This window comes from Agelaius tricolor, unplaced genomic scaffold, assembly GCF_023055355.1.
Source record: "Agelaius tricolor isolate 1412-34295 unplaced genomic scaffold, bAgeTri1.0.p SCAF_32, whole genome shotgun sequence".
NCBI classification, from domain to species: domain Eukaryota; kingdom Metazoa; phylum Chordata; class Aves; order Passeriformes; family Icteridae; genus Agelaius; species Agelaius tricolor.
The window spans coordinates 6,707,292-6,723,036 of NW_027269292.1; the positions used below are offsets into that span (position 1 = coordinate 6,707,292).

Sequence of the window (15,745 nt, forward strand, 5' to 3'; positions counted from 1 at the left end):
CACCAGGACGGGGAGGGGTCACCGGGATGGGGGGGAATCACCGGGACCGGGTGGGGGTCACCGGGACGGGCGGCGGAGGGGCGGGGTCTGCCAGGCTCCGCCCCTCCCAGGTCACGTGGTGCCGGCCGTGGCGGCTGCGGCGCGCTCGTCACGCGGGCGGGGCCGGAGCGGCGGCGGCGGGATGGAGGAGGAGGAGGGCGGCGGCTGCGGTCAGTGCGGGCCGGGGGCGGGCGGGGGGCTCTGGGACACCCACCTGGCCCGGGGCGAGCCGCCGGGGTAGTCCGTAGTCCCCGCTGGGCGGTGGCGCCTCTCCCGGGCGGGGCGCGCTTGGGCCGGGGCCGCTCCCAGGTGCAGGACCGGGGGCGGTGGCTCCGGGACGGGCGGGGATTCGGCTGCGGGACCTGCGCCCGCAAGTGCCAGAGCGGCCTTGGCGGCATCGTGCGGGTGGCGGCGGAGGAAGCGCCGGGCGGAACTGGCACCTGGTGCCCGCCGGCAGCGCGGGGGGCGGGCGCGCCGCCGGGCCGCCCTCCCGGGGCCGCGGAGCTCCGGTACTGCCCGCACGCCTTCCGTCCGGTGCTCCCCCGGCACTGCCGAGCCCGGCCCCGCAGAGCTCGGGGCAGGTTGGCCGCGATGGTGCCTGCTGAATGTCAGAGCCCCCGGTTCGGGAGCTCCCGGTGTGCCCGGAGCCGCTCCCGGGCGGGCCCGGTGGCTCGGCGGTTGCAGGGTCTCCCCTCTCATGCCCGTGCATTCTGCCCTCCGTGCCCGCAGAGCGTTCCTTCCTGCCGGTGCCGAGGACCGGGACTGGGCAGGGACGCCCTGCCTGTGCCGGGCTCTCCCAGGCAGCTGCCCGTGTGTCGGCAGGTGGTTTTCCTTGGACAGGGCCTTTGCTGAGGGGAGACCGGAGTCTGGGTGAGGTCTGGGGCCATGGCCCCGGTGCTGGAGCCGTGCTGGTGACCATTCCTCCTGGGAGCAGCTGGTGCCGGCCAAGTGCCACTGCCGGCAGTACTGGTTCACGGCCGGCTTCCTGCCCGGCTCTGCGACACGGCCGATTAGGAGCTGCTGTTCCACCCCAGAAGTGACAGTGCTGGGCTGCGAGGACTTCACTGTGTGAGATAAGGAAGGTGCCGGCGGCTGCGGCCTGGCTCGGGTGTTGTCAGACACAGCCCATTAGCGGGAGAGCGCTGTGGGGAGTGGTTCTGCCAGCAGCCTCTCGGTGCTTCCCGGAATCACCTGGAAGACATCCCGGGTCATCTCTCAGCGTTAGAAATGTCCTGCTCATCCTGCCGCGGGGGACGCAGGGAGTGCACAGCCGCCTCCAACCCACTGTTCCTGCGCTGGGGGCAGCACAACCCACTGCCCCAAAGCCCTTAAGCTGAGTTGGTTTAGCCAAGGACATTCTGCGAGGCTGTAGTGCGGTGGGAGCCGACGGGCAGTCCCTTTCTGGTGGGATTGTGCTGACGCCAGTGTCTGCCCCACGGCTCACGGCCTCTCTTCAGCCGTCTGCCTCGGCAGAGAGCAAATCCCAGGGCGAGCAGCTGGCGGCACAGATGTGTGCTCGCTCCCCCTGCTCCTGCCGGGGCGTGGGGCTGCACTCCCACCCCCTTCCCAGCATCTCCCCGTGGGGACAGCAGCGAGGCTGAACCCACCCCAGAGCGGAACTGACCAGAGCAGTGGTGTGGCTCAGACGCCTCTGGACCGCGGGGAACCATCCTGGCTGCTCCTGCCTGGCCGAGCTGCAGCACCGGTGAGAGGATGTGGGGAGCGCAGTCCTGTCCTGGCACCGTGTCCTGAGCTGGGCCCCATCACAGCTCAGGCTGGCCCCAGGGAGAGGGGGATTGGGCAGTGCTGGTAATCCTGCTTCACCCAAGGGATTACTGCTCACTCTGGCCTGGGGATTAAGGGATTTCTCTAAGCAGGGTTGATGCAGCCTCCAGCAAAGCAGCTTGTGCCAGGGGGCCTCGCTGTCTGGGGCAAGGATGGGTGTGTGGTGGCAGGGTGGGCACTGCAAGGTGTGGGGGATCCCCAGAGGAGGGTGGGCTGCCAGCTCTGCAGCAGGCTGCCTGAGGGGCTCCTCACCCAGGTAGTCCCTGCCCTCCTCGCCACCAGCCTGCAAAGGCCTGTTTGGCCAGTGGATGCTGGCAGCCCTTTGGCACAGGCTTGGCTGTCCCATGCTGGGACCATGGCATGTCCCATGCTGGGACCATGGCATGTCCCGTGCTGGGACCATGGCATGTCCCTGGGCACCAGGAAGCGCTGCTGGGGGAGCTGCTGCTGATGTCCCAGCCCTTCCCTTGCACAGTGTGGGGTCAGCCTGGGCAAGTTCCTGTGCCCAGCTTGGGGAGCCACTCTTCCACAGAGCTCAGGGATGGACTCCCAGGTCAGAGGCAGAGAGGCAGTGCTTGGGGAGTAGAGCCAGGGACTTGGGCAGAGGCAGTTCCTCTCCTGAGGTGTTTGGAGCAGAGAACAATGAGCCCTGCTGCTGACACTTGCAGTCATGTCAGGGCCGTAGCTGTGGTTTGTAAACGCCCCACCTTGCCTGGACAGGCTGCAGGGACCCAGCCAGGCATCCAGGTCACTCTGTGTGGGAGATGCCACCTGGCCCTGCTCATCCCAGCCACAGCACCCACGTGCCTGTGGCACACTGGGGTTTCTCCAGATGCCAGTCCAGGCCCAGGCAGGCGCTTGTACAGCACGTGCCCAGCTCGGCCTCCCCTGTGCTCCTGGCTCCCTTCGCTTGCCCTTTTGCCTCCTGGTGATGTGGCAACCGCTGCTCTGGCCCCTGGGAAAGGGGAAGTGGTGTTGAAACAGAAGGTCAGTCACATCAGCAGTGAGGGCCTGGCTGCCCTCGGAGCCCTGTCAGCTGCCCTTCTCCACTCTCTCCTCCCTCTGCAGTCAGGGATCAGGGACTGCTCCTGCCTGCCAGGGTGCCCTTCCCCACTGCCTGCCCCGTCTGGGCTTCTGCCTGCCCTGCTCAAGTTACTCCTGGCTCAGCGATCCCAGTGGATGCAGGGGCGGGTGAGCGGAGCTGTCGAGCTGCTCCTGCCCTGACAGGCCCTGGGGTTTGTTACTCATGGCCGTGCCCTGTGCTCAAGATCGCTCCTGCTTTGAGGAAAGGAGCTGTCAGTCCGGTTTGGGTTTGCTCAGTGCCTGTGGGGTGGGAGGCTGGCAGGGTTGTGCATTTCCCCAGCTCCACAGCTGTCCCCAGCCTGGGATCCCAGGGCACGACCCCCGGTTCCTGCTGCAGGAGCCCCCACACTCAGCGCCTCAGCAGAGTGGGCAGTACCCCTGGGCCATGACCAGAGGTGCTGGCACGCAGGGCTGGCTGAGCCTGTGGGGCTGGGTCAGAGCTGGGGCTCAGGCCCTGCACCCCAGGAGCGGGGGCTGTGCTGGCACCCCCACGCTCGCACCGCCGTGCTTCTCTGGGTGCACCTTCCTTCCTTCATGCGGCGCTCGTTGCTATGCGACCGCCGGCTCCTGATGCTTAATGCTCTAATACGGAGGGATAAAACCTCTCTAAAAATACCCCGCTGCCGGCCCCCTGCGGGGGCAAGGGGGCTGCCGGGGGCAGGCAGCCCGGGCAGGGGGGCTGCTGGGAACTTCCCAAACTCCTCGTCCTCCAAGTGGCTTTGAGGCGCCCGCTGTGGCTCCGGCGGTGGCACGGGCTGGCGTGCCGGTGCGGCGGGGATTGGCTGGGGCTGGCGCGTGGGCTCCTGCGGCTGGAGCTCCCCTCGCAGAGCCAGAGCCAGCTCCAGACACAGCCGGGACTGCTCCGGCTGCCCTGCTCGCGCCCTGCCCAGGCACGGGGAGCTGCCCTCGGTACGGGCTGCCTGCCTAGTACCGGGGAGCCCACTGCTCGGCCACGCGCGCCTGCCTGGCCTCCGTGTGCACCTGCCTGACCTCTGCCCGTCCCTGCCTTGCCCTCCCGGAGCTGGTGGCATCCTGCGTGGGACCCCCGTGGCATGGGGACGGTCAGCGAGCTCTGCGCCTCCAGTTTCCAGGCGTTCCTCTGCCCCTCGGTGGCTGCCAAGGCAGGTAGGCACGGCGTGCCCCCCTCCCCTCTGTGCCGCGGGGCTCCCATCCCCCAGCAGACACGGCAGGGCCCATGGCTTCAGCTCCATATGGCTCTGGCTCCATATGGCTCCTGCTGAAAGCAGCACAGAGTGTCCTCACCGTCTCACTGCCTCCTTCTTCTGCCGGCCTTCCCAAGCTCGGGCCTCTCTCCAAGTGCCGGGCCCCTCGCCTGGCATTGCCCTGGAGCTGGTGCCATGGTGTGGGACAGGGGTGTTGGGGAGCCAGCAGTGGCGGCTGGGAGGTCACAGGCAGCACAGGATGGCCGTGGCAGGTCCTACCCCAGCCCCTCCACCCTGCCCCAGAGGGTGTGTGAGTGCTCGGTGCCCTCATCAGAAGTGCTGGTGGCTACAGAGGGCAGGGTGGCACTCTCCAAAGGGAATTCTGTGTGGGAAAGCCCAGCCGCTGCCATGCTGTGAGTGTGCTGAAGGTCAGCCACCTCTGTGACCTGCTGGCTTGTGCCCAGCTGTGGGACTGGGGAGCTGTGCAGTGGGGCAGGGGCTTGTGGGACCCCCTTGGCCAGCCCTGTGGCTGAGCTGGGCTCTGCTCCTCTCGAGCAGGTGAGGTGCCAGCCTGGCTGCATTCCTTGCACAGGCACAGTGTCTGTAGGCATGGCTGAGCTGGAGCTCACCCAGCCATGCTGGAGGCTGGAGGTCTGTGCACGGGAATGTTGGAGCCTTGAGCCACTGGGAGCAAGGTAGTGGCTGTGGACAGGGTTCCTTGGTGGGCTCTGGGTGGGGGAACCCATCTGGGTTAATGGGGTGTTGGGCAGGGCTGCACAAAAGCAGGAGAGTGTCTTGAGCACAGGGTCCAGCAGCCTAGGAGGGCCTGTCCCCAACCCTCCTCCTTATGCACCTCAGCTGTAGTGGGGAAGGATGGGGCTGACGCAACCCAGGGTGTGCACATGGTGGAAACAGGATGTGGTGTGAGGAGACAAGCAGGATGTTACTGGGGGCCCCACGGAACCCCACCAAGGGGTGGGGGCGGCAGCACCCGCAGCAGCACACAGAGACCCTGGGCTCGTCCCCATGGCCTGGCTGACCCCGGGGCTGATGTCCCTCTGGTGTGGTACAGCGTGGGCCGGCAGCAGGGCTGGCTGCTGCGGTAGCTCAGGGGGCCGAAGGACACCCCGAGGCTTCTGAAGCCCACCCTCCCCTTACTCCATAGCTGGCATTCTGGGTGCCGTGTCTCCATCTCCTGCTGCTGAGCAGGATTTAGCTGAGTCAAGGCAGCTGAAGTTGATGCAGCCTCTCAGGGAACTGACAGGGGCAGGCATGGGGACAGGGACCTGCTGGGGTTGCTCCCACTGCAGGCACAGCCCCACAACACCCGGACTCGCCACACAGGGGTCCTGCCCAGAGCAGTGGGGTCCCTACAGGCACCCCATAGCAAGGGGGCAAGACAGTGCGGAACAACATCCCGTGGGGGCTGGCATGGCTCCTGGTCCTTCTCCTGGTTCCAGTTCCCGTCCCAGCCAGCTGTGGGCGATGCCCTGGAGCCTGCGGAGGGCAGCGGGCACCAGCGGTCCCCGCATGGCCAGCACAGGGCCTGGACCTGCAGTGGAGAGCCCTGGCAGAGACGGGGGAGCTGCGGGGCTGGGGGTCTGCTGGAGGGGAAGGGAGGGGAGCCCGGCGCTGCGCAGCGAGCTCAAGATGTGCCGGGCCGGGTGTCCTGGCAGGCTCCGAGGAAGGAAGGGCTGGGATGGGCCGGGGCCTGCCTGGCTGGGACCCCAGCATAGGGCCCTGAGCCAGGGAGGGGGAGCAGCCCCGGCGCCCATTCCCACCCAGCCGGGAGCACAGGAGTTAAGGTGCTGGCGGCTCCGGCTCATGGCGGCAGGAACAGGGTGGTGCTGGTGCTGGCTCCTGGCGAGGCCGGGATGACGCCCGGGAGGCCGCGGAGCTCATTGGTACGGGGGCCCTGAGTCACCGCGGAAGCACCGCGGCTGCAGGTGTCCGCACCCGGCGCGGCAGCTCGGGCACGGCCGGCGGGGCCGGGGACAGCCCGGGCACCATGGTGCTGAGGGCACAGGGCCACGGTGAGCCGGGCCGGGGCGCGGGGGGCCGGGCGGGGGCGGCTCCGTGTGTGCCCCGCTGCCCTCGGGCGGCGCTGGGACGGAGGGCGAGGCCGGCGGGGCCCTGTGCGGCGGGGCTGTGCTCTGGGAGAGGTGCGGAGGGGCTGCGGGTGCTGCTCTGGGGTGAGCGCCGAGCCCCATGGGCGCATCCCGCTGCTCCGGGGCAGGGTCCTGCCGGGGGAGCCCCCGCATTCCTGTGCTGGCGGGGAGCCCGGCCGTGCTGGGATCCTGCAGTGTGGTGGGTCCCTGTGTGACCCCTGTGCCAGTGTCCGTTCCACCCTCCCGTCCCCCAGCGCTGCTCTGCCTGCCGCCAGGCTCGCTGGGGCTCTCCCGGGCAGTTGCTGTGCAGAGCCAGGGAAGGGTTAATGCCGCCTTCCTTCCCCAGAAAAGCTCCTGCGTCTGGGGTTTCTCTTCCTCTGGCTGCTGCTGACATGGCTGGGCTGCTTGTCACGAGTGCTCAGCCTCCACCGGGGAGGGACCTTCTGGGGCTCTGGAGCAGCCCTGCCGTCCTGTCCTGCTGCCCTGCAGCGTCTCATCTGCCCCACGCCTGTCCCGGGGCCGCTGGGACCCCGGCTGGAGCCCCTGTCCTCTCCCAGGTGGGCAGGAAGAGGCAGAGCTGAGGGCTTGCCTGAGGCCTGGCATGAATTTGGCTTTTCCTGCGGCCGGGCTGGGGGTCTGGCGGCTGGACAAGAGGGTCCTGCAGCTGGGCAGGAGGGTCCTGTGGCACAGGCAGCAGCCCAGGGGTTTGGGGGTTTCTGATGAGCGGGTGTGACACAGCTCATCCCTCCCCCTGCGAGCCTGGGCTTGCAGGGCGCCCTGGGGGCCTGGCAGCAGGGGCTGGTGCCGGTGGGAATGCTGAGAATGGGGCGTGCGGGAGGTGCTGGGATGCATCGGCACAGCTCTGGTGCTGTGAGTAACTTTTAACCTGGTGCCACCAGCCGACCTGTCTGGCTCGACATGGGAGACTGAAAGTATTGGGAAGTGTTGGCATGTCTGAGGGACAGTGTCGCAAGCTGAGGCGCCTCAGCCTTGGCAACAAGGGGCTGTGAAGGAGGAAGCTGATGAGACCCAGGGCAGAGCCGGGAAGTGCTGAGCTCAGAGATTCAGGGTGCAGGGTCACCCAGGGAGCTCCCACTGAGGCAGTGCCGGGGGAATCGATGCACGGTTGAGGACAGTGCTGGTCCAAAGGCACACGGTGTCTTTGGGCCCTGGTGCGGGGCAGTGACTGCGCTGGGGACACTGGTGAGTCTGGGCTGGTGGCAGTGGTGGCTGTATGTGGTGGCACACGGGACCTCACGGGTCAGGGGGTCATGCTTGGGGCAGGGAGGATGGGCACAGCCCTACAGACGCCTGTTCCCAGCACCCCAGGGTGGGAGGTGGGGAGGACACGAGAGCTGAGCTGGCAGATCCTGCTGTCACTCCCTTGGGGACAACTCTGGAGGGGGAAGGTGTTTTGGTGTCCTTACAGGTGACCTTGGTGCAACACACAGAACCAGCTGGGAGACAGGAGCATAGCAGGAGGGCTGGGAGCACTCTTGAAGGAGCCAGTGACCTTGGGGACTGGAGGGAACAGGAATGGGATACCTTGTCAGCATGAAGCACGGAGGTCACACGCCAAGGAGCACTAGGAATGTTCCTGGAGCAAGGAGACCATGTGTTGGCCCTGGGCGATGGTGTTGTAGAGGGGGTATCTGGCTCCCCAGGGTGACAGGAAGGTGTAGATGTTGTGGTGTGCAGGTGAGGTCTATCTGGAGGGTGCACCAGCTCCAGGCTCTGCCCCAGAATAATGAATCCACTGTAGAGGGAGCTGCAAGGAGCCGGTTGATGTTTGGGGCTGACCTGGTGCAGCAGAACAGCCTGCAGGGCTGCAGGTCAGTGTGGAGCTGTGCTGCAGGGCACAGCAGAGCTGCCCAGCCGTGGGGAGCAGAATGGGCACCCACACCAGCCCGGGTGGGGCAGAGCAGAGGGAAATGGGACTGGAGGGGGAGCAGGGCTGGCAGAAGCAGTGCTGGAGGTGATGCGGGGGCCCGTGTTGGTTCTCACTCTGCAGCTGCCACAGTCTGAAGGAGCAGATGCCCTTGCCCTCAAATTCCTTTCATGCCATTGGTGCCACTTGGCCTCTGTGTGGAGCTGGGGACACTGCTCGCCAGCCCAGCTCCTCCTGCCACCCAGCACCTCCACGTCCTGCCCCCAGCCAGGCCCACAGCTGCTGGCTGCGAGCAGAGGCTGTGCCAGGAGCCTGGCAGGTCTGGTTGCCAGGAGCGCACGTGCTGACCTGGTCGTGTCTCTCCCCAGTGCCCAGTGACCTGACCCCGGAGGAGTGCCAGGAGCTGGAGAACATCCGCCGCCGAAAGCAGGAGCTGCTGGCTGACATACAGGTACGATGCCCAGGGACCCACACACTGGCCCAGAGAGAGCAGCCTGGCTGGCAGGGTCCCTGGAGCCCCGTCCAGGATCCCTCGTGCTGCTGCCCCACAGCTCTTCCTCCAGGGGGCTCTGGGGACGGGGTCCCAGCTGGGATGTGGCCCCGGGTGGCAGCCAGCCATCCCTGCCCTGCCAAAGCAGCCGTGCCTTTTCCTGTACCCTGCAGAGCTCCAGGCTGTGCAGTTGTGCCAGTCTGTGCCAGCCCCTGCCTGGCACGGGCAGAGACCACGTATCTGGGCCAGGCCACTGCCCTGGCAAGTGCCTGTGAGGTCGGGGCTCATCTGGGACACTGTCAGTCGTGTCCCTGATTAAGGCAGCAGAGGCTAATTACTGCCATATGCTGGGCATGATCTGGAGGGATTAGGGGTAATTTTGTTAACCTCTGAATCTCTTCCTTCCTGCACGCTGGGAGCCTGGCAGTGCTGCAGGGATTAGCAGTGGGGGGCAGGCAGCCCCACTGCCGGTGCCCTCTGAGCTGGTTCAGCCCCTGGGCAGCACTTGAGGGTGGGGGGAGAAGGGAGGGGAGGAAGGAGAGGCTGTGGGGGAGTGGGGCTGTCTCCAGGGCTGGGGGCTGGAGGGTTTGTGGGGGAGGCACCTCCTTGTCTCAGTGCCCCCTCTCCCCACAGCGCCTGAAGGATGAGATAGCAGAAGTGACGAATGAGATCGAGAACCTGGGCTCCACGGAGGAGAGGTGAGTCCCAGCGCCGTGGAGCCCCCGAGGGCTGTGCTGGAGCTGAGGGCAGCTGAGCCCTGGCCCACAAGTGCTGCTGTGAGCAGCTTTCCCAGGCGCTCTGAGCTCCTGGGAGCAGGATTCCAGGATGATCTGCTGCTCCCAGGTCTATTTTTCCAAGCCCCAGCCCCTCTGTCTGGCCGCAGCCACTGGCAAGCTTTGTTATTCTGAGCTGGTGCCAGTCGGGATCGGGGGCCCAGTGGGAGCTGACTCCCAGCTTCATTCCCAGTTACCCACTGGGGCATGAAGAATAAAGACTGTCCCCTTCTGCTCTCCCCAGAGCCCTGCCACAGCCAGCTCACCCAAGCCTGCCCATGTCTGGGTGACCTGACAGGTGCTGTGCCTGCCCCCCCTCTGCTCAGGGTGACCCCAAGGACACGGGATGGCAGCTCTGCTCTGTTCTGGGGCCTGGCAGGCTGAGAGCAGCCCCAGGCCACGGAGCAGTGTGTTGGCTGTGTCCTCTGTGGGTCCAGCATGGGGGCCTGGGTCCCCTCGGTCCAGGCTGACCCTCCCCACAGTGCACTGCCCCAGTGGGGCTCTGCCAGGTGCTCAGAGCTGCTTCATGCCTTGCAGGAAAAACATGCAGAGGAACAAGCAGGTGGCCATGGGCAGGAAGAAGTTCAACATGGATCCCAAGAAGGTACTGTGGGATGGGGAGCAGGGCTGGTTACCTGCCTCTGGGGGCGTGCAGGGCTCTACCACCTCCCAGTCCAGGTTGGTGGGGCTGGGGCAGAGCCAGCAGCCAGGGCAGGGGCTGGCGGGGGCAGCCACAGACCCCCAAGCACCTCTCTTGCACCCCTCCAGGGCATCCAGTTCCTGATTGAGAACGACCTGCTGAAGAACACGTGCGAGGACATTGCGCAGTTCCTGTACAAGGGAGAGGGCCTCAACAAGACAGCCATCGGCGACTACCTGGGCGAGAGGTGCACTGGGCTCGGGTTTCCTGGGGGGGCTCTGGGCTCCTGCCACCTGAGAGATGGGACCCTGCAGCTCTGAGCTCACAGGGCAGCTGACTGGGGGTACCCGGGGTGCTGGGGGTATTCAGTTCATGGCTGGCTCTTGCAAGTGGGTGATTTGTGCAGACCAGACCGGGGGTATGTGCAGCTCTCCCCCATGCGTGAGTAGACTCTGGAGAAGGGCAGGGACAGTGGAGCCACTCAGCAGTCACAGGATTGCTGATCATGCATCCCTCGTGCTCTGGCTTTGTTCCCACAGGGATGAGTTCAACATCCAAGTCCTGCATGCCTTTGTGGAGCTGCATGAATTCACTGACCTCAACCTTGTGCAGGCCCTGCGGTGAGTAAGGGGCTGGGAGCTGAGCGTGGCCCACGGAGGGTGCTGGGGGCCGTGGAGCCCCCAGACCAGCAGCACAGCTGGCTCTCCACAGGCAGTTCCTGTGGAGCTTCCGGCTGCCAGGGGAGGCACAGAAGATTGACCGGATGATGGAGGCCTTTGCCCAGCGGTACTGCCAGTGCAACCCCGGTGTGTTCCAGTCCACAGGTGAGTGCCTGTCCCACATGGTGTGCCTGGTATCATCCTGCCCCACAGCTGACTTTCCCCTCTGCCCCTGCAGACACCTGCTACGTGCTGTCCTTTGCCATCATCATGCTGAACACGAGCCTGCACAATCCCAACGTGAAGGACAAGCCCACGGCAGAGCGGTTCATCGCCATGAACCGCGGCATCAATGACGGGGGGGACCTGCCTGAGGAGCTGCTCCAGGTGAGGGCCAGGCCAGGCTGCAAAGCTGGCCCAGAGCAGGGCCCAGCACGGGCCTGCAGGGCAAAGCAGAGCTGATTCCATGTCATTGTACCAGAATCTGTACGAGAGCATCAAGAATGAGCCCTTCAAAATCCCTGAGGATGATGGCAATGACCTCACCCACACCTTCTTCAACCCCGACCGGGAGGGCTGGCTCCTGAAGCTCGGTGAGTGCCAGCAGCAAGGGAGGGCAGGCTGTCGCCAGGGTGCAATGCCCCTGGGCTTCCCACACTTCTCCTGCTGGCCTGGGTCTTCAGAGCATGAGGAGGCTACAGAGACAGGCACAGCCTTCATGGGAAAGGCAGCTGTACATCCAGCCCTCCATCCTCCCTTGGCTGGGCAGCAGGAGCGGACTCAGAGTGATGAGGCCCTGCAGAGTGGCCGGGTGGGTGTCCTGGGGGATTCTGCCTCTAGGCTGGGCAAGCCCTGGGGCACAGAGCTGGTACCAGGGTCTGGTGTCAGAGCACAGAGACCTCGAGGCCCTTCAGGTCACCGAGTCACAGCAGGATGTGGAGCAGGCCCCCGGGAGCAAGCGGCGAGCTGCCCCAGGCTGCGTGCGTTCCCCTCCATAGCACAGACGAGCCCCTGCCTCACCTTCCCACAGCATTACCACCTCGCATCCCGGCTCCACATGCAGGCAGCATGCATGGCATCCCTGCTGCACCCTGCTCCGCAGCCGGAGCCTCCGCGCCCTGGCTCCTGTGGCTTCTCTTCTTGGCACCTCTGGGGGATCCTCTGCCCGGGTTTAGCAGGGGGAGTGGGTGTTGGCAGGATCGGGGTCCACTGGGGCGTTTCCCCAGGGTTCTGCCTGGGGTCAGAGCTCCTGATACGTGGCCAACTCTTGGGAGGGGAAAGCGAGAGCTGCCTGCTCCCTGCCCTGGGGTGGGGGGACACAGGACAGCCCCAGGCTCTCCTGTCCCTGCCTGGAGGGGCCCTGCACACCCAGGCTCAGGTTGGCACCACCGATGGGGTGGCGGAGAGGCAGCAGAGTGGCTGTGGACTCCAAGTGTCTTGGGGGGCAGGGAAGGACCCTGCTGGTCAGCCAGGGGGTGGAGGGAGCCAGGCCCTGTCCCCAGCAGCCAAGGAGCCCCATCGCACAGAGCCACAGTGAGCCAGGGCAGTCAAGCCCCCACAGCCCTGCCGCTGGCCCAACCCCTCACAGCTTCCCTGCTGCAGCCCGGCCCCACTGACCCGCAGGGCAAGGGGGGGGCTTTGGGGTTCCTCTTTTTATTTTTTTCCCTTTTTTTTTTTAATTTTCTTTTCTCCCTCATTTATATGTTTCCATGATTTTGGCTCTTCCTTTCCTTGCCCCCAACTCCAGGAGGTACGTACCCCTCTTCCCTGCTCTGCTCACACTGCTGGGGCTTCGTTTCCTTTGCGTTTTTAATTGCTGGTGATGAGTCTCATTGCTGCTGCTGTTGCTGCTAACCCCACACACCCGGGGACCTCGCCTGCTGCAGGACAGCCCCTCTCCACCTCCAGGCAGGGACGTGGGGTGCCAGCCCTGCCCATGCCATGCATTCCCCAAGGCCTGTGGCCTCCTCTGCCACCCGGGGGAGGACGGGGCCGCGGTGGCACCTTGCCACCCACCCAGCTGTGCACCCCCATGTCTGCAGACAGCTCAGCCTGGCCAGTGGGTCCTTGCCTCCGGTGACACAAGGGATGGGGACAGGTTTGGGGTGTCCTCAGGAGAGGCCCCAGCCTGTGCACGGGTGGTTAGGGCATGCCAAGTGGCTGGAGCTGGATGGGATCCATCTGCGTGGTGCCCTGTGCTAAGGGCTCAGAGCAGTCCCCACGAGGCACCAGCACTGCTCCAATGCCTGCACCCCAAGGTGCTGGGCAGCATTGGTGCTGGCCCTCAGAACTGCTCTGGGGCAGGGCCAGGGGTGGGCTGCCAGCTGGCACAGGGCAGCAGGGGCCACAGGGCCTTCCTGGCAGGGAAGGAGATGAGCAGGACCCCCAGTGTACACTGTGGCTCCTGGTGTCCATGCTGGATCCTGCAAGGGTGGGTGCTCATCCTGCATTCGGCACTGCTGCAATGGCTGCACTGGAGGGGAGGTGGGCCCGGGTTGGGAGAGCAGGGCAGCTTCTCCCACTGTGCTGGCAGCTGTGGACCCTGTGGCCTTGGGTCTGCCTTGCCCGGGGTCCAGGACGAGCAGGACCATGGTCAGTGTGGACAGAAAGCCCCCGTGTCCTCGCAGGGAGCTGCCTGGCCGCAGTTCCCTCTAGCTGTGCTGATCTGTGTTTGGGTGGGAGCGCTGCCGCCCTCGCCTCCATCCTCATCCGTGCGCTTCCTGCTCGGGTGGGTGCGGTGTGCGCTGCCTGCTGCTGCTGCCCGCCGCTGCCTGCCTCTGCTTGGCTCTGTGTGTCCGCCGGGGCTGCGCTGCTGCTGGGGCCCGTGTGCCCGGCTGGCTCTGCACTGCCGTGTGCCCGAGCTGCCGTGTGCCCGGTGCCGTGTGCCCGGCCCGGTGCCGTGTGCCCGAGCTGCCGTGTGCCCGGCCCCCTCAGCAGCGCTGTGCCCGACTGGCCCTCTCTGCTCCCAGGAGGCAGGGTGAAGACGTGGAAGCGGCGCTGGTTCATCCTGACGGACAACTGCCTTTACTACTTCGAGTACACAACGGTGAGTGGGCTCCTGCAGGGTGAGCTGGGCTGGGGCAGGGAAGGGGCTGCACAGGGGGTGTCCCACCCCACAGCTAAACATCTGCTTGGCTGCACCAGGATAAGGAGCCCCGTGGCATCATCCCCCTGGAGAACCTGAGCATCCGTGAGGTGGAGGACTCAAAGAAGCCTGTGAGTGCTGTGCCAGTGTCCTCTGGGGTTTGGGGGCAGCTTTGGCTTGGGCAGGGGAAGCTGGGAGGTGTTGCAGCACCCTGAGATGTCCCCAGGAGGGGCAGGGGGCTCCAGAGTGGTCAGTGCCTTCATCAAAGTGGGGCTGGTCACCACAGGGGCACATGCAGGGCCAGGGGGTGACAATCACGGTGTGTCTGTCCCTCTGTGCCATGCTGGGGTGGCTGTGCCAGGGTGTGTGGCTCTGCTTTGTCCCTCCCAGTCTGGGCTCCCCCTTGGAAATGGGGGCTGTGTCTGAGCGTTCTCTCCCTCCCAGAACTGCTTTGAGCTCTACATCCCTGACAACAAGGACCAGGTGATCAAGGCCTGCAAGACAGAGGCAGATGGGCGTGTGGTGGAGGGGAACCACACCGTGTACCGCATCTCTGCCCCCACGCCCGAGGAGAAGGAGGAGTGGATCAAGTGCATCAAGTGAGTGCTTGGAGGGGCGTGTGGGGGCACAGCACTGGGCACAGCAGGGACCTGCCTGCTGTCCTAAAGGGGCCAGTGCTTCCCAGGGCATCCTGCAAGCATGGGGGAAGAAAGCTTCCCCAGGGATATAAGGGGACCTGCCCAGGGCCAGGCCAGGCAGGTGGCACCCATCACTGCAGCAGCTTGGCCTGACCCAGCCCTTGTTCCCCTGCCAGGGCAGCCATCAGCCGGGACCCCTTCTACGAGATGCTGGCTGCCAGGAAGAAGAAGGTCTCCTCCACCAAGAGGCACTAGCAGCCAGACTGGCCCTGCAAGGCCAGCCCAAGTGTTCCCCTGTCCTGGGGGCATGTGGGGTGGGGGCCACGCTGCACGCTGGCCCTTGAGGCCCAGGGCCCAGCTTCAGCTTCGCCATCTCTTAACTGTGGGGGGAGGGAAGGGGCACGGGCATCTCAGTGACTCTGGCCCCCATCACTGCCTCATCACCTGACAGCGCCCTCACAGGCTCAGGTTGAACACAGCCCCCCTGGGAGCCCTGGCCTCAGCACCACGGGCACCCTCCCAGCCTCCGACCCCCAGCACGCCTGTGGCCCCGTGACACTGGGTCCCCAGGCACCCGTGCTCAGGTGCTCTTGGGGTGTTGGGCAGGAGGGTGAGCAGCTGTTGGTGAGCAGCTGGCGGTTTTGGGGTGCCACAGGTGCTGGGGTGTGGGGTGTCAGCCCGGGGGGCCCTGCAGAGATACAGCCCCTGGCCCTCGTTGTAGCGGGCCTGGGTCTGTCCTGGGCGTCCCCACGCTGCTGCCTTGGACCCTCCCAGCCACCCCTGCACTGGAGTGGTCCCCAGACACAGGAGGGACGAAGGGCAGGGACGGCTGAGCAGTGGTGCCAGGCAGGGCAGGGATGTGCCCTCACCCGGCCGTGGGAGCCGTGGCTCGGATGTGGCAGCACTCGGTGGCGTTGCCCCAGCACATCCTTGTGCCATGGCTCGTGCCAGGGCGGCATGGTGCCATGGTGGCACTGCCCTCGGGATGGGGGTCTGGCTGGGCAGGGGCTGTGGCCCCAGCTCTCTCTCTGCCTCACAATCGCCTGTGTCTTGTCCTGTCCCCATCCCCACGCACGGTCTGGAGGCGCCTGGATCAGTATTAGTCTATTTATCAGAGGTGTAAATACTCCTGTATAGTTTTCTCCTTTTAGATTATTTTGTATGTGGGTGGTTCAGTGCAGAGGCCTCACAGGAGTGGGGCGGGTGGGCAGGATTTTTTATTCTAACCTTTTTTTTTTCTTTTTTTTAATTTGCCATGGCCTTGTAAACTAGTGCTGAACATCAGCAACAAATAAATACTTGCACCACGCTTCCCTTGGCCTCCTGTACTCTGTGCAGCTTGGGGTGGGCAGGAGTCCCCTGCCACTGTCAGCCCTTGCCCTGTGCCCAGCCCT

General features: G+C 65.5%; 1 protein-coding gene across 4 annotated transcripts; it reads left to right on the forward strand.

Annotated features, from left to right (window-relative positions):
- Positions 1–108: 108 nt before the first annotated feature.
- On the forward strand, positions 109–15,664 carry CYTH1 (cytohesin 1). Of its 4 annotated transcripts, none has more exons than XM_071451322.1 (13): positions 109–209; positions 8,435–8,517; positions 9,190–9,254; positions 9,867–9,933; positions 10,098–10,216; positions 10,509–10,589; positions 10,681–10,793; positions 10,867–11,015; positions 11,110–11,222; positions 13,596–13,674; positions 13,773–13,844; positions 14,158–14,312; positions 14,528–15,664. In XM_071451322.1, the coding sequence occupies exons 1-13, from the start codon at positions 182–184 to the stop codon at positions 14,604–14,606; spliced, it is 1,203 nt and encodes a 400-aa protein (XP_071307423.1). In that variant the 5' UTR covers positions 109–181; the 3' UTR covers positions 14,607–15,664. The 4 variants fall into 4 exon arrangements, with proteins under 4 accessions (XP_071307423.1, XP_071307422.1, XP_071307425.1 ...); XM_071451321.1 differs by lacking the exon at positions 109–209 and adding an exon at positions 2,049–4,032 and having other exon boundaries at positions 11,110–11,221; positions 13,598–13,674; XM_071451324.1 differs by lacking the exon at positions 109–209 and adding an exon at positions 5,899–5,974.
- Positions 15,665–15,745: the final 81 nt, after the last annotated feature.

What these genes read in the sequence shown, in the direction of transcription:
- CYTH1 (XM_071451321.1), top strand. Translation starts at nt 3,960, where the DNA reads ATGGGGACGGTCAGCGAGCTCTGCGCCTCCAGTTTCCAGGCGTTCCTC. An exon ending in CGGTGTGTTCCAGTCCACAG is followed by an intron (nt 10,794 to 10,866) that starts GTGAGTGCCTGT and finishes CTGCCCCTGCAG; the next exon opens with ACACCTGCTACGTGCTGTCC. An exon ending in TGCCTGAGGAGCTGCTCCAG is followed by an intron (nt 11,016 to 11,109) that starts GTGAGGGCCAGG and finishes TCATTGTACCAG; the next exon opens with AATCTGTACGAGAGCATCAA.